This window comes from Megalops cyprinoides, chromosome 11, assembly GCF_013368585.1.
Source record: "Megalops cyprinoides isolate fMegCyp1 chromosome 11, fMegCyp1.pri, whole genome shotgun sequence".
Classification (NCBI taxonomy): domain Eukaryota; kingdom Metazoa; phylum Chordata; class Actinopteri; order Elopiformes; family Megalopidae; genus Megalops; species Megalops cyprinoides.
The window spans coordinates 16,876,338-16,900,486 of NC_050593.1; the positions used below are offsets into that span (position 1 = coordinate 16,876,338).

General features: G+C 42.2%; 2 protein-coding genes across 4 annotated transcripts; both read left to right on the forward strand.

Moving 5' to 3' along the window:
• The first annotated feature begins 15 nt into the window (after positions 1-15).
• On the forward strand, positions 16-8,569 carry LOC118785748 (ATP synthase-coupling factor 6, mitochondrial-like). Of its 2 annotated transcripts, none has more exons than XM_036540659.1 (6): positions 16-72; positions 898-964; positions 1,638-1,740; positions 7,177-7,240; positions 7,597-7,721; positions 7,944-8,569. In XM_036540659.1, the coding sequence occupies exons 2-6, from the start codon at positions 920-922 to the stop codon at positions 7,973-7,975; spliced, it is 369 nt and encodes a 122-aa protein (XP_036396552.1). In that variant the 5' UTR covers positions 16-72; positions 898-919; the 3' UTR covers positions 7,976-8,569. The 2 variants fall into 2 exon arrangements, with proteins under 2 accessions (XP_036396552.1, XP_036396551.1); XM_036540658.1 differs by having other exon boundaries at positions 39-143.
• A 1,666-nt stretch (positions 8,570-10,235) lies between these two features.
• Positions 10,236-21,223, forward strand: LOC118785565 (homeobox protein PKNOX1-like). Of its 2 annotated transcripts, none has more exons than XM_036540318.1 (11): positions 10,236-10,309; positions 13,814-13,916; positions 15,935-16,065; positions 16,254-16,425; positions 16,793-16,963; positions 17,361-17,505; positions 17,862-17,959; positions 18,087-18,215; positions 19,251-19,327; positions 19,447-19,610; positions 20,261-21,223. In XM_036540318.1, exons 2-11 carry the CDS (start codon positions 13,866-13,868, stop codon positions 20,458-20,460), a joined length of 1,338 nt encoding a protein of 445 aa, XP_036396211.1. In that variant the 5' UTR covers positions 10,236-10,309; positions 13,814-13,865; the 3' UTR covers positions 20,461-21,223. The 2 variants fall into 2 exon arrangements, with proteins under 2 accessions (XP_036396211.1, XP_036396212.1); XM_036540319.1 differs by having other exon boundaries at positions 17,361-17,475.
• The last annotated feature ends 2,926 nt before the right edge of the window (positions 21,224-24,149 follow it).

Below are 24,149 nucleotides of genomic sequence, written 5' to 3' on the forward strand. Positions count from 1 at the left end.
CAGTAAAACCGCGAGTGTATCGGGTTCCAATTCTGTGCGACCACTGAGGGACGGACTGTGCTGCAGCAACGGGTGAGGGTTGCGGTTATACAACCCGGTTCGGAATTGACGCCTGGGTGAAGCAGTGCACGCCTCCAACCTTGGTGACTTTTTACCCGTTTTACCCTACTTTTTGCCTTAATATGAATTAGCTACATTCGTACTCATTGCTAAGCCTTGTTGCTGATTTTTAAGACGAACGTGATTTCTCCCTGTGTGGATCCTTTCTTTGTCACAGCGCAACAGAATCTCAACTAACTAGTGGTAGCTGGAACTGTCAAAGTACTTAAGGCAATGTCAAGTTGTCCCTGAGTTCGAAACTGGAAAGAAGGGATTTGTAACAGGTGGTCGGCATATGCGTCGCCAGTGGATTGTTTTAAATGCTTCATTTAACCAGCAAGTGTATTTTGGTGGATGACCTGACACTGTGAAAGTAGAATAAAATTAATTGTACCATATCAGCTGATGAAGTTGCAGTTTACATAAATTGCAGTTCTAATATTAGAGAGAAATCAGAACACAGGGTTGTAAAAAGCTTGTTAACTCTGGCGTTTTTGTTTGTTTTATTGCGTTGTTTTTAGACATTGTCAATTCATTCAAGAGACCAAAATGCAATAAAATGTCATTGCTAGCTTTTTAATGATAATTTTAACACATGTAGTGTTATTAACATAAGCTACTCTACATTTGATATTTATATTTTATATGTGTGGCATTTCCTGTATCCCTGTACGTTGCTAATTATCTGAAATACTCGATTATTCCAGCAGTCTATTCACCCAAAAAAAGAGCGCACCCTTTCTGAGCTCAGCAGGGACCTGCACAACGAATACTGAATGAGCGTTTCCCTTTCCGCAGGGACCATATTAAGTGCGCAAACATGGCGGCCTCCTTTCTGCGGATAGGACGAGTTTGCTCTCTCAAGGTAACAGAATGTCATTTTCAGCCAATTCTCATGTGTGGTGGGCTTAACAGAGGCATTTGGAATGTATTCTACATCTGCGAGTTTTACTTGTTAGCTGGCCAGCAAGTATTTTGTTCAATGAGCTAACAACGTGAACGGTACCAAAACAAAGTGGCGAAGTAAGCTTTGAATGACATGTGGTCTTAATAGGAATGACATTCAGCTCAAATATTATTGAGTCGCTAAATATGACCACACCCCAATAAATAAATATCCAGATAACAACATTTTTGAAGCCTTACGAGTGGCTAGACACATTATCTACATTTAAATTATACAATGCATTTAAACTAGACTGTAATTGACCACTTTACTCCAACGTGGGTAGTCATTCTAATTATGGTTGATTTGGAATTTTGGTGTTCAAGCTGTCAATGTTATTTGCACTGTCAGTCATTTTAGTTTGAAAAATGAGGTGAATTTGAAAGTGCACGAATTGTGAGTTTCCTTGCCTCTTAGTTGTATGTGAGGGACACCAGATGACCTCTATGCATGCAGACAGCAACATGGCATGTATGGGGTGGGTCGCTGACTGGAAGCACATGCGGTGCATTGATTGATATTCTCCACCTTCACAAATCAAGGATAATGGTACTTCATTTCTTTTCATTTGTTATTACTTGTCACTGTCCAGTGCTTGCAGCTGGAGAGCTGGAGCTCTTTGAGAAGAGCTCCTGCTGCTGCCCTTTGCACCAAATCTGTAGAGCCAGAGAGACCCGCCAGAAAGACAACCCTACGTAAGTTTTAGGACAATTTGTCTTTGGTTCATCTAAATATTGGTGATATTTATTACAAAGCTTTTTTTCAGGACTATCTCTGTAGATGGTGTCTTTTCAAGTCTGTTTCATTCCAATTGTTATTCCATAACCATTTTCAGCTTTGGATACTTAAATTAGTACACAGCTAATGAGGTAGCACAACATGTTCAGATGCTAAAATGATAAGCTGCAGGGCCAAGAATATATGAAGCCTTGTGTAGCATTCATTTGTCTACTGTAATATGGGAAAATCTGTACGTTGGCATTCATATCAATATTCTGAGTGGCAGCGCTATTTTTGCAAATGTTTATGTACTGTGTTATGAAAAGAATAAGATTTATAACTTTGAGTAGCTTGAAGTGTTTGTTTACTGAAAGCAATTTGATAGATTATAGATAGATGTAAGACGTACAAATAGTGGAACAAGCACTATGGGTTTACTTTTCAGATTAAATGGACCAAGTAAAATGTCTTATTGCCACATTTAAATACTGTCTTTGTATTGCTGTTTTTTTTTTTTTTTTTTGGAGGGCGGGATCCACTGTGTCCTCTTCTTGCATTTAAAAATTAGCTTTGCTGACCATGTTGAATAGTGAGTGACAAGCTACCGCTGCTCAAAGGAATTCAGTTTACTTTCTTTCCATCTCAATGGTAGCATTCCATGTGAAAATGAGCAAGAAGAGACAGGTGTGATCTGTTCCTACTAGTCTGGAGTCTGAAACAGTCTAGTACTGAGGCAAACTGAAATTGTTAAAATTATCTCAGGCTTCATCTGATATGGAAGTGAACAAATCAATACAGGTAAAAAAGGAAACAAAGAAGATACTGACCTGGACATAGGTACATGAGTGATCAAGGTGAAGAATACAAGCGCAAGAGTGATAAGAGAATTCCTAGTCAACTTCTGCACTAAGTTTTCAGGAAGATCTTGAGAGAAGTTTTCTACAGAAGAGTTTTCCCAAGAGACTCGATGAAAAATGGATTTGAATGATTTCATTAACTGCATATAAACTGCAAAGACTTCAGAGTAATTGCCCTTTTCTCTGTTAGTGAAGTTATTTAAGCTGATTTTTCACAGATCACAGACCTTGTACATATCCAAGGGGAACAAGCAGATTGTGGAAAGGGATAGAATAATGCTTTAGATGCAATCATCTTAAAACAAATATTGGAAAAGAACAGAAACTTTACAATTCACATCAGTTTTACTAAGGTTGAAAATACTTTTGATAATATTCAATGTGACTATTGAACAAGGAATGTGCCACCTCATTTTTTTGTTGCCAGTCTGTTATTTGTACATTTTTGAAGGTTTTCGGATGGAAAGTAAGAACACATCCTCATTTTTTTCATTTGATCTCCGTCATTGTTTATATTGTGAAAATAGAAAAAAACATCTGGTAAAAGAGGGAAAAAGTAGACTTGAATTGTTGCCTTTTACACCCCCCAGCACCTATATTCATGGCCAGAATATAGGTGCTCTGAGTTGCTCCAGTCAATACAAGGAAGAATACAAGCCCTTATAGCTCCTCCAGAAGATACTATGTCCATGGAAACGGGTGAATAAGTTATTATTGGGCTTCAGTTGAAATTTGCAAGATGAAATGGAATCCAGTATGCCTAATCTTTGCATGTCTCAGCTAGCATGGCTGTGGGCCCTTTGCAGGATTAAAACAGCATTGCATTGATTAAAACATTGCATTGATTAAAACAGCACACTAAATGTATGTCACCACACAAAGCCTACCCTTCAGCCCCATTACACTGAAAACAGTGAATCAAGCAGTGACCTTAGATCTATAAGTGCATCCTACGAGCACTACGAGTTTGATAGAATAAAGAAGATGTAGAGAATAACATCGGAGAGAGAACCTGAATGATAACAAAATACACAGAGCAAGATTGAAGACGACCAACAAATAGAATTCAAATCATAGAGGAGGAGAGTACTTAAAGTTCTGTGGAGTAGAACTGAAAACTTATTCCTTAAGAACTGACTTCAATCAAGGACTACTTTAGAAAATTTTAGAGGAAAGAACAGACTAGTGGTGATTCCTGATGTTACCGTTGCAGACTGTAGTCTCTGGCACTGTGAGAATGAAGAACCATGGCTTATATAGAAAAATTATCATGGTTGGGAACATTTTTGATTTGAACTGTTGTAGATGCCTTTTTCAGTTTTATGAATATAATATTTTCTGTTTCATAACTGGCAGTTTAAGATTCTTAGTAATGATTTGACTTGTCCTTCAGTTTTAAAGTTTATAAATTGGAAGAATATTAAGAAAAAAAACTTTTTTATTAGCATACTTTGTATGGTTTGTTGTGTCTGTATATTTCTGTTATGTCATATGTATTTTTTTTTCTTTTATAGCATGTTTTTGTTCCTTTCTAAGTTAGAGGCATGAATAAAGAAGGAGGCTACTGTAGGTTCGTAGTGTAGTCAGCCATATTGACTCATTACTTTTTAGCTGAATTTAGCCAGTTGAAACAAGGATTATGATAAAGAGCATCTCCATTAGGCCTCTGTAGAATTCTTGTATGTTCTCTGCAGTTGGGTTCCATCAAAATGAAAACCAAAGACCTAACCCATGTCAACATCCCAGGCTGTTTTGGTAGGGCTGCGATGTTCATGAGGCTTGTAAACGTATACTGATGCTAATCCTGATTTATCATTTTAAAAGACTTTGTTACTGAAAAGGTATGAATCCAAATAAGGTGTTTTAATGGATAATAATGGAGGTCAGCTGTAAAAGTGTAATTGCTCAGATTGGCACATAACTCCTGTGTAGTGGTGGGAAACCTCTTTCATCCCTGCTATTTTACTAAAGCAGTATGTTGAAATGAAGATATTGCTATTGTCCTACCGAGGTATATCTTCACGTATTGATGCAAGCTTGAATAAGAGCCACCGTTTGAGTTGTGTGCGATTAGGGTGGTTGCTATGGGAACAAACCAAGCTGGCTCAATAAATGAGTATAAGAACTATGTGGTTAAACTAATGAATCTCATCTGCTTGCCCCCTCCACAATAGAAAATGCCAAGGGCAAAACTTCCTTTGATATAGCTCAGTTCCTGCAGCGCCGAACATATGCGGATATTCCCAAGAAGGAGTCGGATGCTAAAGCAGCTGCCGAGCCTGCTGCCCCTGCTGCAGCTGCTATAGCAGACGCTGGAGCTGCCGTCACCGAGACTGCTGCGCCTGTCTCTGAACAGGCCGCTGCAGAGCCTGTCGTTGTGGCCGCTGCTGCTGAAGCCTCATCCACAGCAGAGGCCCCTGTTGCTGATACTTCTGCTCCAGTCACCGAAACGGCTGCTCCTGTTGCTGAAGCTGCTGTGCCTGTTGCTGAAGCTGTTGTTGCAGCTGAAACTGCTCCTGCTGTCACCCCAGAAGTTGCAGGTGTCGTACCAGAAGCTGCCCCAGAGGTTAAGGAGGCTGCCCCAGAAGCAGCAGCTGAAGCTGCCCCAGAAGCAGCAGCTGAAGCTGCCCCAGAAGTTATAGAAGCTGCCCCAGAAGCTGCAGTTGCAGCTGAAGCTGCCCCAGAAGCTGCAGTTGCAGCTGAAGCTGCCCCAGAAGTTGCAGTTGCAGCTGAAGCTGCCCCAGAAGCTGCAGTTGCAGCTGAAGCTGCTCCAGAAGTTGTTGCCCCAGAAGTTGCAGCACCTGCTACAGAAGCTGTCCCCGAAGCTGTTGTAGAAGTTGCTGAAGCAGCAGTTGCCCAGGAAGTTGCCCCTGAAGCCGTTGCTGCAGAACCTGTAGTTGCCGTAAGTTCTGAGGAGCTGACAGACCAGGCCCCTGCAGTGGCAGAAGCTGCAGGAGAGGAGCTGCAGGCCCCAGCTGAAGCAGTGGAGTTTCCTGAGGGTACACGACACATCCTTTTAACCATATTCTTTCCTTTGTGGACCCTGTAGCCCACAGATGGTGATATTTTCATCCCACATCACATGCCATCTGTGGGCAACACAAACACCCCTTACACACAACATTACCCTTTCCTTTGTGGACCCTGTAGCCCACACATGGTTATATTTTCATCTCGCATCATACGCCATTGAGCGTTAAAGACTTTGAACTAAATCAAAAAATGCATTAATTTCTTTAGCTTCCTCCATAGCTTCACATTATTTTTGCATAACACATTTGCTGTAGCTCTAAGGCTATTAACAGTGAAGCATCAGCTCAGCCACGTTGACTCAAATTACGCAATCACAACTTGGGGTGCTTTGAAACCTACTGTTGGATTTTCATTTTAGGTCATTCAGTCGTGTTGTGTGACCAAGTAATGCAGGCTTGCATGGCATTCTTCTGAACGGTAGCATGATCACCGTCATGCCTGCTCTTACCTTGCACTGTAATTTGCATCTGACTGCCTGCTTCCTTCCTTTACACTAACACTGCTCTGTAGATATCTCCATATCCTCTCCTCTCTAAGCAATGCAGGTTCAAGGGTCATTTGTCTGATTTCCAGTTTTCCTCTGATCTTTTTTGCATTGACATGGTCCTCCTTCAGTAGGGAGACTTTGACGTGATTCCCCAATGGCCTTTTTTTCTGTTCCTCTCTGCTGTTTCTCCTCCTCTTTCCCTGCCCCCCACCCTCAGACCCTGTACCACTATATCTGAAGAGGCCTGAGATGGCCATTGACCCTGAAAGTGACATCATACTGCAGGCTGGATCATGTTTTAATCGTAATTCTTCTGTTATTATAATGTTTATAATGACATAAGAATTATTCATTATAACTATAATTATTGATACTATAATAATGTTATAATTTTGTCTGTGTTAAACTTAAGGTTACAGGGAAGACTGGAGTGGGTATTTTCCTCTGGGTATCATCTCACCCCCAAGGAGATCTGTAGAGGGGTCTTTGGTTTGTAATAGCCTAAGTGAAATTTTTTTTCTTCTCTGTCATATGCTCTCAGTTTAGCGTGTTGGGGATTCCTCTTGAATACGATGGTGTATGATAATCCTTGAATTTTTGGACTGTTTAATTTGTGTTCAGTGCACTGAACTTTTTTTTTTTCATTTTCACTCTACTGTCCTTTAGAATGCAGAGACCCTAAGGGAAGATTGTTTCACCCTAACCGCCAATGTTATTTGAACAACTACTGTATGATGTTGAAATGTACAAAAGCATTCACTATTGCCATGAGCCAAACAACTTATTTTGAGTACTATATTGAATGCGTATACTACCACAGGTATTCACTGCAATGTGGTGTTTTCCTTGCAACCTGTCTTCTCGTGTCCCATAAATACCTACTGTATCTTCTCACAGGTGCAGTTTTTGTGCATGAGGGTTTTGTCACTGGTGTAATTTTGTTTATTTGTCAACATGCATGTAAAATGCACTCGGGTGCATGGATTCAAACCCACTGAATGAATGCATATTAATAGTACTTTTCTGGCTCTCAGCTCAACTGGACCCAATACAGAAACTCTTTTTGGATATGATCCGCGAGTATTCCTCCAAGAGCAAGTGAGTTTCATGGCCACCACTCCTTCCCTCTTTCTGCAGTCTGATTTATTCTAGTGATATATATCCTCTTCATTTTGTTCCAAGAACTGTCCTGGCCTAGTATATTTTGGCATTGCAGAGCAGTATTTTAGAGACTGAAGCTTGCTTTTTTGCTGTTATTCACAATTCCTGATTGCAGTGGGTTCATTTCTGCCTTCTTCCGCTGATCTCTGATCAGTGCTCTGCAGTATTGAGTTAGTGCTGTGTGGACTTTTCCATGTGGTTTCTCCCCTTCGTGTTCATGTTACCTATTGTAGTTCCTTATCCTCACGCATATATTCCCTAATTGTCCAATGCCCTTCTCTTCCTCCTCTCAGAGCCACAGGTGGTCTGGTCGATGCAGGTCCTGAGTACCAGAAAAACCTGTCAGAGGAGATGACCAAACTGCAGCGGCTTTATGGTGGCGGTGACCTCACCAAATTCCCAGAGTTCAACTTCCCAGGTGAGTTGACTGTCAGGTCAACTCCATAGCTCTTGACTGTGTATTTTCATATTTGTTAATATATTTAATCCATCAAATCTCAGCGATATTAGTTGATAGATCAAACCTTCATAAATAAATAAAAAACATTTTGATGGTTTTGTATGGTGTATTTAATGAAATAATTATACACTCTGTGTCATACAGTGGGTTGTAATTATTACTTTGACTTTCTCTTTTTAGAGCCCAAGTTAGAAGAAGCAGCCCAGAAGTGAGCATCATGATCATCTGTGTTTTTGGTGTCTACGTTTCCTGTCTGTACTATTCATTCAATGACATCTAATAAATGAAACGACAGAACAAATGTAATAAATCCAGTCCTAACTCTTTCAATCACCTTTCTGGGAATTTCAACATTACAACAAAGGTGACTAAATTCTGGACAACAGAATCCTGAACACTGGATGTGCACATGCTGTTTCTAATGTTGTGGAGTAGATCTCATGAAGCCTGATATCCTGGAACATAAGGTTGTAGAGTACCTTCAAATGTGCTCTGGACCTTGACTTAAGTACCTCAGTCTAATATTCTGTAGTTTCTTGCCTGTTGAACAGTCAGACCCACAAGATTCTGATTTCCCTCAAGTTAAATCCACTATTCCATGTAGTATGATAGTGTTAGGTGATTGATCTGTGCTTGGCTAATTGAGGGTCTGCATGGTAATATTGTTATGAAAGTAGAAAGGCATGAATAAGGATGTTTATTCAGAGGCTGGGAGAGAATGCATATGGTACAGTGTTTCCAGAGATTCATTGTTATTAAAAAGAAATTACGCCTTCACTGCGTACACCATGTGTTGAAATGTGCCTTATTTTGTTTGTGTGGTGGCATTTCTGTGCAGACTTGAGTCTGATGCGTTTTTTTTTCTTCCATGAGGAAGTATGAGTTTGCCTGGAATGCCTTGGAAAAATAAAACAAATTGTGATCATTGATTTTGGTTCACACCTACTCTGACAACTTTGCCACACTGTCACATTGTACACATGGAATCTCTGTATTTTTTCTGCTGCATTACATCATCATCTAGTTCTAATAATACTGCTCGTAATTGTTCTGTCCTGCATATGCTATCCTGTTATAATCAAGACTAGCTGCACATATTCATTATTGTGGCGTATTGCAGTTTATTGCTGACAGTACCAGTCACAGGTAGGGCAACTATACATATGCAAGTAAAGACAATATCAAAACCCTGAGCCTCTGAAAAATTGAAATTGGAAAAAAACTTTTGAAGCATGAATTGTATTATTTTAAAATATGTACTTTTTTAAAGGTTATTGCTGTCTTTGTGTTACTCCATCATGTTGTAATGCAGGGCCTTCATCTGGAAACAGAAATGTACTCTCTGAAGATGATCTGTCCTCCATAATGTCATCACTAAGTGTCCCATTCTACACATCTCTCCATGTGTTTTTCATTAAGTGTGCATGTGCATGTCATTACATTTCTACAGCATGGGTATCACAAGCTCATCTATGTATTAAATACATGAAGTACATGACCAGAAGACTCACCATCTTAATCGAATGTTCAGCATACAAAAAGGCCAGTCTCATGTGGACACATTGCAAGTCTGTATAAGCATTTTAAAAATGTTAGAACTCCCATTCAGTTTTGATATCTCTTACTTCAGTAGATATGAATTTCCATGCAATCAAAGTGTGAAGATTGCGTGTGACATGGTTATACATGGTATTTTTATTTGGCTTGGAGTCTAATGAAGGGATTGCAGCTGGCTGTGGACCAAGGTTATTGACCCCCTGTGCAACACCAGCTGGATATTGTAAATGCTTCTGTTAAATTGAACATTAGTTTCACTGCTTGTCTTCATAAACTAATGTTCCAGCTGTACAGCTATGTAACTCTGTTATGTAGGACAATTATGATTTACTTATATTAGGGGCTATACATTTATTTTGAACTGATGATGTTAAAGTTTTGAATGTGAATTATGTAGAGAGAGAGAGAAATAAGCGTATAAATGTATAATGTATACTAGACTGATATTAAGGTTCCAACTGGTTATTGGAACCAAAGGAATCTCCATTTTGACATTTATTGCTTGGGTACAGACAGCAAGCTGAGAGGTTCATACTGAGCAAGTGTGGATATGCCTCAAAAACTGAGCTGGGTCTAACGGCACTGTGGAGTAATACAACACAGTCTCTGCAAATGTCAGGGTGTTTTAACCTGATGAAAATTCTTGGCCTTAACCCCGACCCTAAACTGCTTAGTTTAGCCACCTTGCTGTGATCTTCTTGCAGTCTTGATGCAATGATGACGTTTTCTCAAACTGTGCCGTGAAATAGCCTGTGGCGTGAGGAGCCAACGACAAGGAGCTCAGGCTCCACCCTCCAGCCAGACAGATTCGCCACAATCCGGTCTCAGGGGGCGTCGAGAACAAGGCATTTCACACGTCACATCACCTCCCACATCATGAATATTCAACAGTCCGCGACCCTGCGTGTCGTTACGCGATGACGCAACGCGACAACTGCGGGTCCCGATTGCTGCAGCCGCTTGTCAGTGTGACGAAGATTGGCACTCAGGTAAGCTGTCACTCAAAATCTTCTTTTTCCGTTCCCTATCAATCAAACAATCTGAGCAGCGCAAAAAATGCCGCGAGCCAAGCGAGGGAGCTGGTTAGGATAGTGGGTAGTAGGGAGCGCTAACTGCGATGCGCTACGCTGAGTGGAGATCGGGAAACCTTGCAATGAGGGGAAAAAATATGTCGGCTCGTTTGCGGGAAAGGAAATTTCTGGAAAAGCAAGGACGTGAAGTAGAAGCAAGGCCCGCTTTCTTTTTTTTCTTTTTTGCAGTCTCTCCAGCTGAGGCGCGAGTGGCACTAGGGGAGGGATAGGCAGCTGTCGCGAGCTTGATTGATAGATTCGAGTGGGCAGGTTTTTTAATTACAATTAAAGGGACAGGGTAAATTAAAAATACAATTGCGTTAGCTTGCTAGGTAGTTAATCGAAAGACACAGATCTGTGACATTAGCGGGCTATATATCGGTATAGAACAACGTTATAACGTCAGCTACTTTGCGGGTGTCTGCCTTGTCGGTGTCTTTTTGCCGTTTAACGTTATCTAGGAGAGAAACATGGCGACTGCTAGCCTAGCTACGTTATGCCTGCCAGCTAGACCAGCGAAATAGCTTGATATTTCTGTGTAGTTAAGTTAGGAGCCTGCTTAGATTCAAGCTAACGTGCAACACGACCCAACGGACGTATTGGGGTAGCCTAGCTAGCTTGCTAACCCTAAAGAATATCAATTTAAATTGCGAAGCCAACGTGTAAATCGATCTTCCCAAAAATTAATGGACCTTGATAGCTGGCCATCAAAGTAGTGCAGTCAAGATTTTTTTTTTTTGTTTGTGAAAGCCAGTTAATTAAGAGGCATAGCTTACTAGCTGGCTTGCCAAAAACAAGAAAAGGTGTTGACTCGGTAGCAATTCAGCTTTCTGCTCTTTGCTAGGTTGCTGCGTCAGTCAACCTAGCTAACGTTAGCGAAATGTTTATCTAACTTGGTGAACTCTGTGAGTTGCCGTGCAAGCTAAACTTTTGCCAGCTGGCTACAGTTATAACAAAAAGCTTTTCTGCATAGGGACCAATTGTATGTGTGTTGAATACAGAGTTAGGCATGCTGAATGAAACAACAACTTAGCTACAGCTACTAGACGGATGCATATTAGTTCTTCGCCCCTGGGGCAGCTACTTCATAAGTTAGCAACTTGATCTCATGCCATGTTTGGTAAATGTAAGAGTTAACCCAGAGACTGTAATAAAGGTACTATGCTTACACATGCTGTAGATGTACTTTTGCTTCATTTAGTAAGGTGTGATAGGAACCAGCCACTGTCGTTTAAAATTATAGACTTTTCCTCACCGTTCACTGTCTTTGTATGTGTGTCTAACCTGGGGAAAGTATGCCTTTTCAAATGGCTTAGTTAATGTTGTTTTGTGATGAAAATCCACTGTTTGACCCTGGTGTGTAATTGAATGTCATTGAAATACCCAATAATAATAATGAAAATAAAATCAAGAATGTGTATAGTTCAATGTCATCTGGGTTATTTTTTAATGAGTCAATGAGAGGTTGCAATGTCAGTTTGTGAATGATTACATTACATCATTTAGTAGATGTTCTTACCCAGAGCGACTTCCAAATAAGTGCATCACTATGGAAAGAGTTATCAAGAAGTATTACAAGAGGTCAGTAAGATATCGAGTTAAGTGCTAAACTAGCGTAGAGTGCTTTTTTTATAGGAACTAGGGATATATATGATAGAGAGGAAGGTAGACTTGAAAATCAGTTTATATTCTAAACTTGGCATTAATGTTAAGCTATATCATCAGCCAGCTCCAGCTGATGCCACTAAAGCTGTGATATGAAGAAGAAAAACACATTGTCTTGCTTGCTAGTCCTACTAATTCATAAGCATTTGACTTTGCTAGAGTGTTTTAAGTTAAGCAATTAACTGACAGAACTGAGACAGAACTTTCAGTGTCAAACCTTGAGTGAAACATCTGTTTACTTACAGTAAAAGAAATGAAAACTGTTAAGCTTTCTCTACATGAAGAAACAGGTATCACTTTGAACTGGTGTTTACAGTCTCCGGTGAAGCCTTGGTCCAGCCTTAGCCTCATCTTTTTTCACCTTTTGCTAGGGTGCTGTTCCTGCTTTTGCTACTGTTTGGCATAGTTTGCATGTTGGTGCCCAACAGGCAGACTTTGCATCTCCCAGAGGCAAGATAAGAGCTTGGCTTCCCAGAGTGAAGAGTCTCTGTGTTTTTACAGTGAACTTATCATGTCTATTGTCTGAAGTTTTTTTTTTGTCTGGTTACTAATGTCACTGGTGTGCTCCCCTCTCAAAAACTCGGGTGCAAATGTGAAACGAGAACTAGCTGTTCACCCCAGATTAGTTCAATCATTCTGAAGTGAATCCATTACCACATTGAATTTGGACTGTGTGAGAAGACGTACTTTCAGGTATTTGTATGACATTTACTTTTATTACATTTCTCACTGTGTCTGCTGGGGCTGATCTGTTTCCTTTAAAACATTGGAACAGTTCAGTAAAATCTTTCCTCAGGCCGCTTTCACTGAGACTACAGAGGTCCCATTTTAATTTTTCTTCATAATTAATCTCTTTAAAACTGGTTTTGAAGCTCTTCTCTAGACAGATTGGAATCCACTTATGCTTCTCTAAACCTTTTTCACATTTCAACCTATGCCACATATGTCCAAATAAAACATTTTTGTCTTATATTTATATTGTCAATATTTAGAACTTCACTGTGGGTCATTCAACACTGACCACTGGTTGTGTGCTAATTACTGTTTTTTTTTTTTTTTTTTTTTGGGGGGGGGGGGGGGGTGCGACACCTTAATTGGAAGCATAACTCCTTCCCAATCCCTTTAATGCTTACCATATATATATATTTTTTTTTTATCTTTTCTCGACGTGGTCGCCACAGCTAGGCTTATCTACCACTAAGCACCACATCTGATGAATGTATACTACTACCCACTGGCATCGCTTTTGACGCTTAACATTGATGTTCACAAGTTAGAGTAAACCTTGAATGTAGGGAAATTTTGTAAAGTATAAAGTTTGGTGTCTGTCGTCATTCAGTTTGATCATCGATAACTACTACAGTCCTTGTGTGTGTGTGTGTGTGTGTGTGTGTGTGTGTGTGTGTGTGTGTGCACGTGCACGTGCACGTGCGCGTATGTGAGAGAGAGAGGTCCCAAAACATTTCCTTGGGGAACTCCACTCCAGTGTTCAGACAGATTGTTTCTTATTGTTGCACTTAATGTTCTATGTGAAAAACAATGTTGAATCCATTCATATATATAATCAAGCATGCACATATGTAAAAAACATTTATATAATAATATAATATTAATATTTTGTAAATTTAAAGAATGTCTATAATATCTCACATTTGACTTGTGTCAAACAATTGTAAATACACACATAGGTGTCTCCCCAGTGAGTTACTTGGATATTAACTAGGGCTTGTCTGTATGTGCATGTGTGTGTTTTCACAGGACCGCCATTGTCCCGCTGCTCTATAATGCTTCACTGCTCACAGCAGTAACCATGATGGCAACTCAGTCAGTGTCCATAGACGAGTACCAGGAGGGAGAGCAGGTGGGTCATGCAGAGATCAACCTGGGGGTGCCAGTTCCCCCACAACAACCACAATGGACATGTTTTTTTTTAAATAAAGATCACAATTATGGAAGAGATTCTGACTTCTCTAGGAAGGTTGATTTGAACATTAAAATGGTGATGTAACCGTGATGTAATGTCTGTTTCAGTGGAAAATTGCCATTCACTAGCCTTTGTTGACTGAAACTGAACAACCTGCCCATCAAAAAGAAAGAGCTGAGAGTAACAGGAAATCATAATGAATGAATCCTGCATACTGCTCAATTTAGATTAAGGACAAAATCATGGAAACACTTTAATGCACATTACTAATAATTAATTAGAGACCAGGTGGAAAGAAAACCAGCAGACAGACTAAGGATAGGGAAACCTTGATTTAATCCACTGAATATCAATTTGGTCACCAATATTTGGTGAAAGTCAAGACATCATCACTCTTTGGATGGGAGATCTGGAAAAGTCTGGTGACTGTGCAAAGTGGAGATAATTTGTCTGCAGTGGGCACGCTTCTCTCTTGACCCAATAGAAGCCTGTGCCCCAGTGTACTGATGAGAACCCAGTGCTGTGGAAGCTGCCTCATGGAGAGGAGTCATTAAGATGTCTAGCCCCTAGCCTATGTCAGTGGCTCTCAGTGTCATGGGAGTCATCACAGCAAGGGCCACTCAATGGAGAAGGGCCTAGGCCAATGAGACACATTTCCCCATTCATTACAATCTGTGCAGTCGACACTTGTATCAGCAACCACATCTGCCTGGTCTGTTGTCATTTACATAAATATGTGCTAGTAATATTAGCATCTGAATGTATGACAGGGTACCAGTCAAGTAGTCTGTGTATGAATGTGCATTACATATGTACAAGTTCCAATTTATTATGCATTTGCTTAGCAGATGCCCCTACCATAAGGTGAGCTGGACAACGTACATTTCACATACCCATGTGTACAGGGGGACACATACTGAAGCTATTCTGCTTAAGTACCTTCATCAAGGGTACATGTTACCTCATAATTACAATTCCAGCTCACTAACCACTTAGTTAGGAGCAATTTAGAGAAGCAAATGGTCTCAGATGTGTGTGTGTATGTGTGGCAGATATATCAAAGCCTAACCAGGTGCTTCCCAGTTCTAATGATCATCAATGTTGTCACATGACCAATCCCTTGTCTCTGGGAGAGAGATGAAGTGAAGAAGAAGAGAATTGGGAGAGAGAAAGAAGTAAAAGAAAAGCAAGAAGATAGGAAAAAAACGAGAGTGGGACAACAGATGAGAACACAGCAGCAGGGAAAGAGTGTAGGAGGAGAAACAGGGGCAGGAGTGAACATGCATCACAAATGAATGAAAGAGAAATATATATATATGGAAAGTTGTTCTGGAAAGTTGTTCTGCTGTTCCCATGGCTGACGAACATATTGCACTGTTCATGTAAAATATAATTCATGACTAAATGACAAAATCTCTCAAAAAAACTGTTGTCTGAATCTCACTTTTGGATGATCTGTAGGTGTAAGTGCTTTGAGGGTTGAAGTCCTCTCAGTTTGAGTATTACATGACTGCCATACATCTTTCAGGTTTAGCCAATGTAATTTACAGAGGGTAGGAGCTGGCATGTCCATGTGAAGCGGACTGCAGAGACTCATCTCCCTTTCTCCTCTTGGCCTGTGTGCCCTGACCCCACCCCTGCCCCCCTGGGATGGGCATTCTTGCCCCCTGATGGATCAGAAAGAGTCAAACATGAAGCCCTCCTCCACCCGTTCCTTCCTGAGTTCATCCCCCGCCATGCAGGCAGAGAGTGAAAGGAGTGCAGTGTTCCTCCGCTAAGCCTAGGCACAGGCGGCCTCCCCCTGGCAATCCTGCTGTCACACTGGCAGTCAGGAGGGGGGGGGGGGGGGGGCTGCTGCTCCAGCTGCTGCTGGCTTGCCTCTGTACATCACACAGAGAGAAAACTTTCATTTCTTCACCCACCCACTCCTCCTACCCCTCCTCCCCTTCCTGCAGATGCAAGTGGTGGCGCAGACAGACAGTACCCCAGATCAGAGGTTTCCTGAAGGGAACACAGCGGGTGCCAGCAGTCCCGCTCCCGCTGAGACCCAGACATCCATGGATGCAGATAAGGACTCCATATACAGGTACACCCCACCTCCCTCCCTCCCCTCTTCCTCTGGCATCCCTCCTTCCTTTGCCTTTTTCCCGGTGGTCCATCTCTGTTCTGTGTTTGATATTATGTGTTTTTCTAATCAGTCACCGGTTCTTAATTTTCCATCATACTGAATGGTGATTCTCTTTATTCCTGTGTGCGATTGTGCTTGTGTCTCAGGCACCCCCTGTTCCCCCTCCTGGCCCTGCTGTTTGAGAAGTGCGAGCAGTCCACGCAGGGCTCGGACTGCGTCACCTCCGCCAGCTTCGACGTCGATATCGAGAACTTTGTCCGCACCCAAGAGAAAGAGGGCAAGGCCTTCTTCAGCGACGACCCTGACCTCGACAACCTGGTGAGGGGTCTATAATGGGGATCATTACTACAATTCCTGCTGCTAACACTACTGTCGGTTTTATTGCCACTGCTAGTATAAATGCCATCATCACAACTAGCATCATGGCTTTTATCATGATCATATCACAGGCACCACTAAACTAATTGTCATACTTGCTGTTATTTGTTCAAAATTACTTTACATTCATTCGGCAATTTCATTACATTCGGAAATGATATTACATTGCGTTCGTTTAGTAGACGCTTTTAAGCGAAGCCTCCAGTACAAAAGAACCAAAGTGAACATAGACTTAAGTGTCGCACAGTAATAAATAGATTGTAATGATTACTGCCCCTGGAAAGTGATGTGTTTTTCTTTGTCCCAGATGGTGAAGGCCATCCAGGTGTTGCGCATCCACCTGTTGGAGCTGGAGAAGGTGAGCGACTTGTGCAAAGACTTCTGCAGCCGCTACATCGCCTGCCTGAAGACTAAGATGAACAGTGAAACTCTGCTTAGCGGAGAACCTGGCAGCTCCTACTCACCTGTACAGACACAGGTAACTAATCTCAGCCCCTGCTCACCGGTACTGAACCAGGTGCTCAGCCTCGACTCACTTGTAAAGAAACAGGTACTTAGCCTCTACTCACCTGTGCAGACACAGGTACTAATCTCAGGCCCTACTCGCCTATACAGAAACAAGATCCTCTTTACGTATACAGACAGAGATACAGTACTTAGCTTTTATCAGTACAGGTAGAGGTACAACCCTACTTACCTGCCCAGGCATCAGATGTAGCTGAACAGAGCCTGTGTAGAACACAAGACTAAAATATGTCCAGGATCTTACTAGGGATGAAGGGGAGTTGTAGGAGTCCTCTCACCAATATTGCCTATAACCTGCTGCTTAGTTTGTTGTTTAGCAATGAATAAATACTGTGTGTGTGTGTTCCCAGACATCCAGCCCTTTTACAGGGACACTCAGCCCTCAGGGCATTGTAGTGCCAGCGTCAGCGCTTCAGCAAGGCAATGTCACCGTGACGACCGTCAACCCCACTCAGGTGGTGGCAGGTATGTCTCCATGGCATACGACCCACACAGGTACTGTCTCCGCCTGCTGCCTGCACTGTCAGAGCTATTCCCTTCTAATTGTCTTTGCAACAGATTCTGTTCCTGGACTGGGAGCTGTCGTTTTTAAATCATTACCATACTTGTTTGTTGTTTACTGTACTTTTGTGTTGATTTCCAGTGTGCAGTATTGCACAGTTTGCTTAACTGCAGAACACTTTAATGTCTTGATGTAGTCCTTTGCGTTGCGTCTGAGTAAAATTTAAACCCTGCTGTGATGATTTCTAACATGTAATCTAGAGGACATCTATGCTGATTCCTTGTCTGTGTGTGTGTGTGTGTGTGTGTGTGTCTGTGTGTGTGTGTCTTTATGTGCGTGTGTTTTCCAGGTGGCACCGTGTACCAACCTGTCACAGTTGTAACTCCCCAGGGGCAGGTAGTGACACAGACTCTCTCACCTGGGACAATACGCATCCAAAACACACAGGTGAGTCACTCTCAGGCATTCACACACACACACACACACACACACACACACACACACACACACACACACACAAACACACACAGATACACGTGTGTCTTACACGATGGAGATTTTTGTCCCTCTACAGCTCCAGCTACAGCTCAACCAGGACCTCAGCCTCTTCAACCACGATGACGGGTCATCCAAGAACAAGCGCGGCGTGCTTCCCAAGCACGCCACCAACGTCATGCGCTCCTGGCTCTTCCAGCACATCGGGGTGAGTGGAGAGGGCTTTACCTGCACCAGAAGAGACGCAAGACCAGGGAGAGGAGGGCAAAGTTCCTACCAAGAGGGTTTGACTTAAGAGACAGAGGGGGAGGGTAAAAGAAGGAAAAGGAGAAACAAGAGAGTGGAAAGGCAGGGAAGGGTTAAGGGACCAGGGATCATAGTGGCAGTGTAGCATGTCATGTATCATAGCACAGAGTAGTAGTGATGTCTTATATTATCCATTCAGCTGCCTCCCCTGAATAAGAGAAACTGAGGTGAAAGACCTCCAGGATACTGCGGCCTTGGGTGACCCTGTGCTAACACCCCTTTGTGTCACATCACCATTTTGAAGCCCAGGGATATGAGAGATTGCAGGAAGGAGGGGTGGGGTTTGAGGGAGTCCGTGATAGCTGAAGGCCAATGGTGAGAGAGGCTTGTCATTCCCCTCACATGACCAACCTGGTGGTATGGCTAATCAAAGGTCGTCATCGAGCGCCTGGTGGGCCGGATGTCAGGCGTCCTCATGAAGAACTGGCATCTCACAGAGGCACATTGTTCCCTGCTGACATGAGACAGGAGGAGAGGAGAAGAGAGGGTAGGAGAGGGAGACTTGAGTCTTCAGGCTGTCGCTCTAATGAGAGCTCCGATAGCACCGCTCCTGTGGTCTCCCTGTAGCCCTGTCTGTGTTCATTTCACAGTCGTGAGAGCTGATTAATGACACTGGAGCTTGGAGAGTTGAACATAGGTGAAGCTACAAGTAAAGTGGCAGGAGTTGAATGCCAGTCTGGGGGGGATGGGGGTACTAGGTCATGGACCCCTTTGGACAGGTTTTTGAGGTCTTTTCCCAGCTTCTCTTCCTCCTGAAGGAGGAAGTTTAAGGCAGCTTCCAGCCTATATGGGAGATCAGATCTATCAAGAAGATTTCTCTTGTTTTATAGGTTCTTTTAAAACCCAAATGACACGCAAGAGAAAAAGAGGCACATAGCCAGCTGGGACCCTTTTTAAAGTGTTCGTGCTGACCTGTACTCTGTGCTGTTGCCCGCAGCACCCCTACCCCACCGAGGATGAGAAGAAACAGATCGCCACCCAGACCAACCTGACCCTGCTGCAGGTCAACAACTGGTGAGTCACCCACTGCCTTTGCGTGTCTGTCTCTCGTCTACGCCCACACGGACACACGCGCAGACACGTACGCACACACGCGCTCCCCTCAGGTGCGTGACTCACTCAACCTTCCGCAGGTTCATTAACGCGCGGCGGCGGATCCTGCAGCCCATGCTGGACGCCAGCTCCTCGGAGACGCCCAAGACCAAGAAGAAGACGCCGCAGAACCGGCCGCTGCAGCGCTTCTGGCCCGACTCCATCGCTTCGGGGGTGCCCCAGCAGCAGGTCACCATGGCCGACGGTATGATCTCCTGCTGGGGGCACAGGCACAGCTATGGAGTCTTACAGATCAATAAAATAGGGTCCTACTCAGTTTGTGATGTCACAAAAATCAATACAGTATCAAATGTATAAACTAAATAGATACACAAAATGAGTATGAGTTAATACAGTAATACAATATTTGGTTCCCTGCTTGTCATATGATTTTATACTACTATACATCCATCCAGATCGAGGTAAAAATACTGATCAAAAGTATGTGCAAGGACTTTGAGCTAATGCGTCTGAAATTGCTGCAAGCAAGGATAGCTCCACTCCATAGCTAATTTTAAATTGTGGTTTTGCAATGATAAGCCGTGCCCATCACAATTTAAACAATTTCCTTTCTCAATACTTGCTTCAGAGCCAAGAGATCTTGATAGTGATAGTGCTAAGAACTATAAAATTGTTTTTGAAGGTTGTCTTAATTTCAGGAAGTAAGTAAAACATTGCCTGACTTCTTGTCAACGTAGTGGATGCGGAGAGGGTTTTCTGTGTATATCTTTTACCAGTTTACATGCAATATAGCATTGTGGACAGAAACCACAATATAGATGAGTAATAGGCAGTTTTAGTGGAAAAACACAGTCCTTACAGGGTGTGGGTGGTGACCACATTATATTTCTGTAGGCACGATGGTGACCGTGGGCGTCAGCGTGGACGGGCTGCAGACGCTGTCTTCGGACGGGGCGACGCTCGCGGTGCAGCAGGTGATGATGGGGGGGCAGAGCGAAGAGGAGTCGGTGGGCAGCGGGGAGGACGACGACGGCGACCTGTCCAACGCGAACATCGCCGGGCTGGGCCTGGACACCAGCGACTCACTGCAGTAGGACTGGACAGTGAACCACTCGCATGGAGACACGTTCAGCACCTACAGACGGTCGTACAGAGACACACAGCACACAAACTCACAGAGTCACACTGACGGAGACCCAGAGCACATATCTTCACAGAGGCCCAGTCATAGAAAACACACTTTTAGGGGCTGTTGTGAGGACAGTGGCCAGACAAAAGCAGAATGCTGAATTGGCTGATTCCTTAAGTCCTAAAGGTCATGTAAAATCATTTAAATTTACATAATGTCATGTAAATTTGGCAGATCCTTCTGTAAATTGGATTTTCTGGTATGACACAAATGTGATGTAAAATGTTTATGTAAGGAATAAAAATCACATATGCTAAACACACTCACTCACACACACACACACACACACACACACATCATGCAGAGAGCACAACTGTGGGACAGACAGGAGAGCCTGTTGTTGGCACACACACAGTGAGTTGTGTGTCAGGAGTTTCATTTCAGAAACAGTTTTATACATAGTTGTAGAAGAGTGCACTTTTTTGTATTATATGGTAACCTACAAAAGATGAAAGAAAAACAAAAGTGTTACACACCCTTTAACAAGCTGTTAGGGTCGGTAAAAACATGTTGGATGAATCTTTTTTTTTCCACCCTCTTTTGGGATGCCAACACTTTAAAAAATTTCTACCTGTATTGATTTTCTTCACTTAGCATGCCTGTATTTGACTAGCTGTGCTCACAAGGAAGATGGACTTCAGGGCTTACACCAGGAGCCTCTGTGGCCCTGATGAGCCCATGAGATGATCACAAAAAAAGAAGTTATTTTTATATATGAACGTGAAAAATAATGGGTGTCTCTTTTTTTTTGTTTGTTTGTTTGTTTGTGATGTTTTTGTAAAGAATATTTATGTATAGATTCATTATTAAAGACAGCTGCCCTGTTTTTCAGGGTCTGGTGGATTTTTCTAAAAACGACAAAAAAAAAGAATTAATGTAATAACAAGTAAATTCATTTTCACATGAGCAAAAAAAAACGCCTTACAGTTGTCTTCAAGCACAGGAAACTTGAACTGTAACCAGATTAGCTAAAAGGTGTTTCTCAATATGTGTGTATAAAATCACATTAAATCACAGGTCTAATGTTACACTATGGACTTTAGCAGTGATGGTGTATTTAGACCAGGACACACTCTTGGCCTTGGGACTTGGTCCCATACGTGGTGTACTTCATACAGCGAGGAAGAGAAACCTGGATACATTTTATAAACAGTACATCCCATTGGTGCATAAGGACACATAACAGTAGTCAACAAATACAAGTATATTTTGCACGTGGTATTGTTTATTTATATATGTATACATTATTAAATAATTCAGATCTGCAACAGAGTGAAAACAGTCACAGCACTTGGGCCTTCATTAATGAAGAATAGTGAGGGGAGTGAGGCTGCCCTATGGCAGACATTAGACTTACGACATTCGAATATCACAAACAATTACCTTTCTAGCGCTTTTAGTAACTCATAATGAAGTCACATGGTGGTGTGGATGGCTTTTTAAAAGATACAGAAATGTGTGAGTTGTATTAACAACATGTCCTTAACTCACTACTTGAAGTAGGGCCATAGTGTTTTTTTTTTGTTTATTAATCTCTCTTCTTTTTTGACATGTGCTTTTCTCCATCTCAGCTGCTTTTTCTTTCTCCGGTCTTATGATTCCGGTCCAGGCAGTAAAACTAAGAACAGAAGTTGATAAGTAAAGTTGATAAATGTGAGGACGACGTAGCTGCCCCCCCCAGCGCATTGGGTGGGGGGGGGGGGTGCTTTGTTCACTCGCACGTCCTTATCTCTGTGTTTCTGATCATATTTATGCTTTTTCTTCCTTTTCTGCCCAGTCACTTGCTAACCGTTTGCCTCAGAGCTTCCTGTTTTGGAATAAACTATACCTAACCCTCATTCACTGAATGCTTCTTTTGTTACTCCTCAAAGGCCAATGCCATTTTAATATTATCATTCATTACTGAGCTTGTAATTTTTTATTGCACCTTACCATAATTTAGCCAAATCACCTCATTTGAGAGGTATTAAGGCTTTGCAGATTGAGTAATAATAACAGTGGGAATGGGTAATAAATTATATTTTTATATATATATATACACACACACACACACACACACACACACCATCAAAAATGTTGGAATAAAGCCAAGTATCCAAGCAGCTGAGGTAGTTGAGCTAGCCATTTCTGGCTCAATAGTGTCACACACACACAGAGCAGCACTCGGTGACCTGTTTTAAGTCACTTTAACAGAGTGATCCTTTCAAAAGCACAGTAGGAGAACAGAAGTGGGCCTCTAACATTTAGAATATTGTTTCAAATTACATAGAAAACACACTGAGATACTACACAGCACATGAAATAGATATTTCTTTTCTACTTTTTGATGTTAAGTACAATCTACACTATTGTTTGCCATGAAAATTATCAAAATTTTCAGGTGTGAACACCTTCATCCAGAAAATTGCATCATGTGAGATCAGCAGCATTGCAGGAACATCTCTGTGAGTAAGTAGTGCACCATGAGAGCTTAGGTTTTGTGAAATAAGGAGGGGGGTGTAGGATAGTACAGTGCCCACTAGAGGTCAGCAGTGTACCAATCAGACAGCCACAGCTGTCAGTAATCCATCACTGCTTCAATGGTCTGTGAGACAGCTGAATTAGGAGAGGCGATAAATATGGAAAAAGGGGCAGATGTTGTGTTCTGTTTCCTGCCTCTAACTGCCTTAAATGGCAAGAACATTGCTTCTGTGAGCCATGCAGCGAAAATGCATGTCTTCACTCTCCAGTTCATTTATGCGTTCATTCATTCTGTCATTTTGTCTCTTCTCAATTTCTCTGTCTCCCTCCGATCTATGGCAATCACTATTCATCATTCCGAGTGCCCAGCATTGAGGCTATTAACTTCTCTTTGGAGCTGTAATATCAGGTAATGTTGTATTCAGCACCTAATACATGCCTACATGCTGCTCCCTCAGTACTTTGACTGAATCTATCAGAATATGAATGGCTCAAATGTTTCCAAGAGGTTCCACAAATATGTTCTGCATTGCTCAGAGGAGAGCTTCACTTAGGAAAATTAAACATGACTGTGACTCATGGTTGCTGTTCTTCTGTCTTCCAGCAAATACAAACCTTATAACCCAGCATTCAGTGAGACACAGACAAAAGTGATCCAGTGGTGTCTACTCAATATTTTTAGCTAGAAATAGAAAATATAATTGTAAATATAAGTGTACATTTCACGTGAGTCAAAAGCACCAGCAGCTGTTTCTCTCAGACAATGACTGGGCCCAAGTATGGCTATGTGCATATTCACAGGCCCTTTCATTTCAGCCTTTCATCATTTTAACAGCACCATGACTGGCAGAGCAGACAGAGTGGGGGTGTAAAGAGAGAGTTGAGAGCCAGTGGAAGAGTATAACAGACTGAGGTAAAGAGGGAGCTCACAGACAGAGGAGAGAGTTGACGGTAAGGCTGGATACACACCCAGGCTAAGTGCTGATGCAGTACAACACCCAGGAGGCACTGACTGACAGATGAAAGACAGGTCACAGTAGTGATTGTCCACTCTCTCCCACCTTTCTGGTTGACCTGAACGTTGCATCGATCATGTTATCCTGTTGATTATGTCAGCTTCTAGTCACCTGGATC

What these genes read in the sequence shown, in the direction of transcription:
- LOC118785748 (XM_036540659.1), top strand. Translation starts at nt 920, where the DNA reads ATGGCGGCCTCCTTTCTGCGGATAGGACGAGTTTGCTCTCTCAAG. An exon ending in CGCCAGAAAGACAACCCTAC is followed by an intron (nt 1,741 to 7,176) that starts GTAAGTTTTAGG and finishes TCTGGCTCTCAG; the next exon opens with CTCAACTGGACCCAATACAG. An exon ending in CCCAGAGTTCAACTTCCCAG is followed by an intron (nt 7,722 to 7,943) that starts GTGAGTTGACTG and finishes TTCTCTTTTTAG; the next exon opens with AGCCCAAGTTAGAAGAAGCA.
- LOC118785565 (XM_036540318.1), top strand. Translation starts at nt 13,866, where the DNA reads ATGATGGCAACTCAGTCAGTGTCCATAGACGAGTACCAGGAGGGAGAG. An exon ending in GGCTCTTCCAGCACATCGGG is followed by an intron (nt 18,216 to 19,250) that starts GTGAGTGGAGAG and finishes TGTTGCCCGCAG; the next exon opens with CACCCCTACCCCACCGAGGA. An exon ending in CTGCTGCAGGTCAACAACTG is followed by an intron (nt 19,328 to 19,446) that starts GTGAGTCACCCA and finishes AACCTTCCGCAG; the next exon opens with GTTCATTAACGCGCGGCGGC.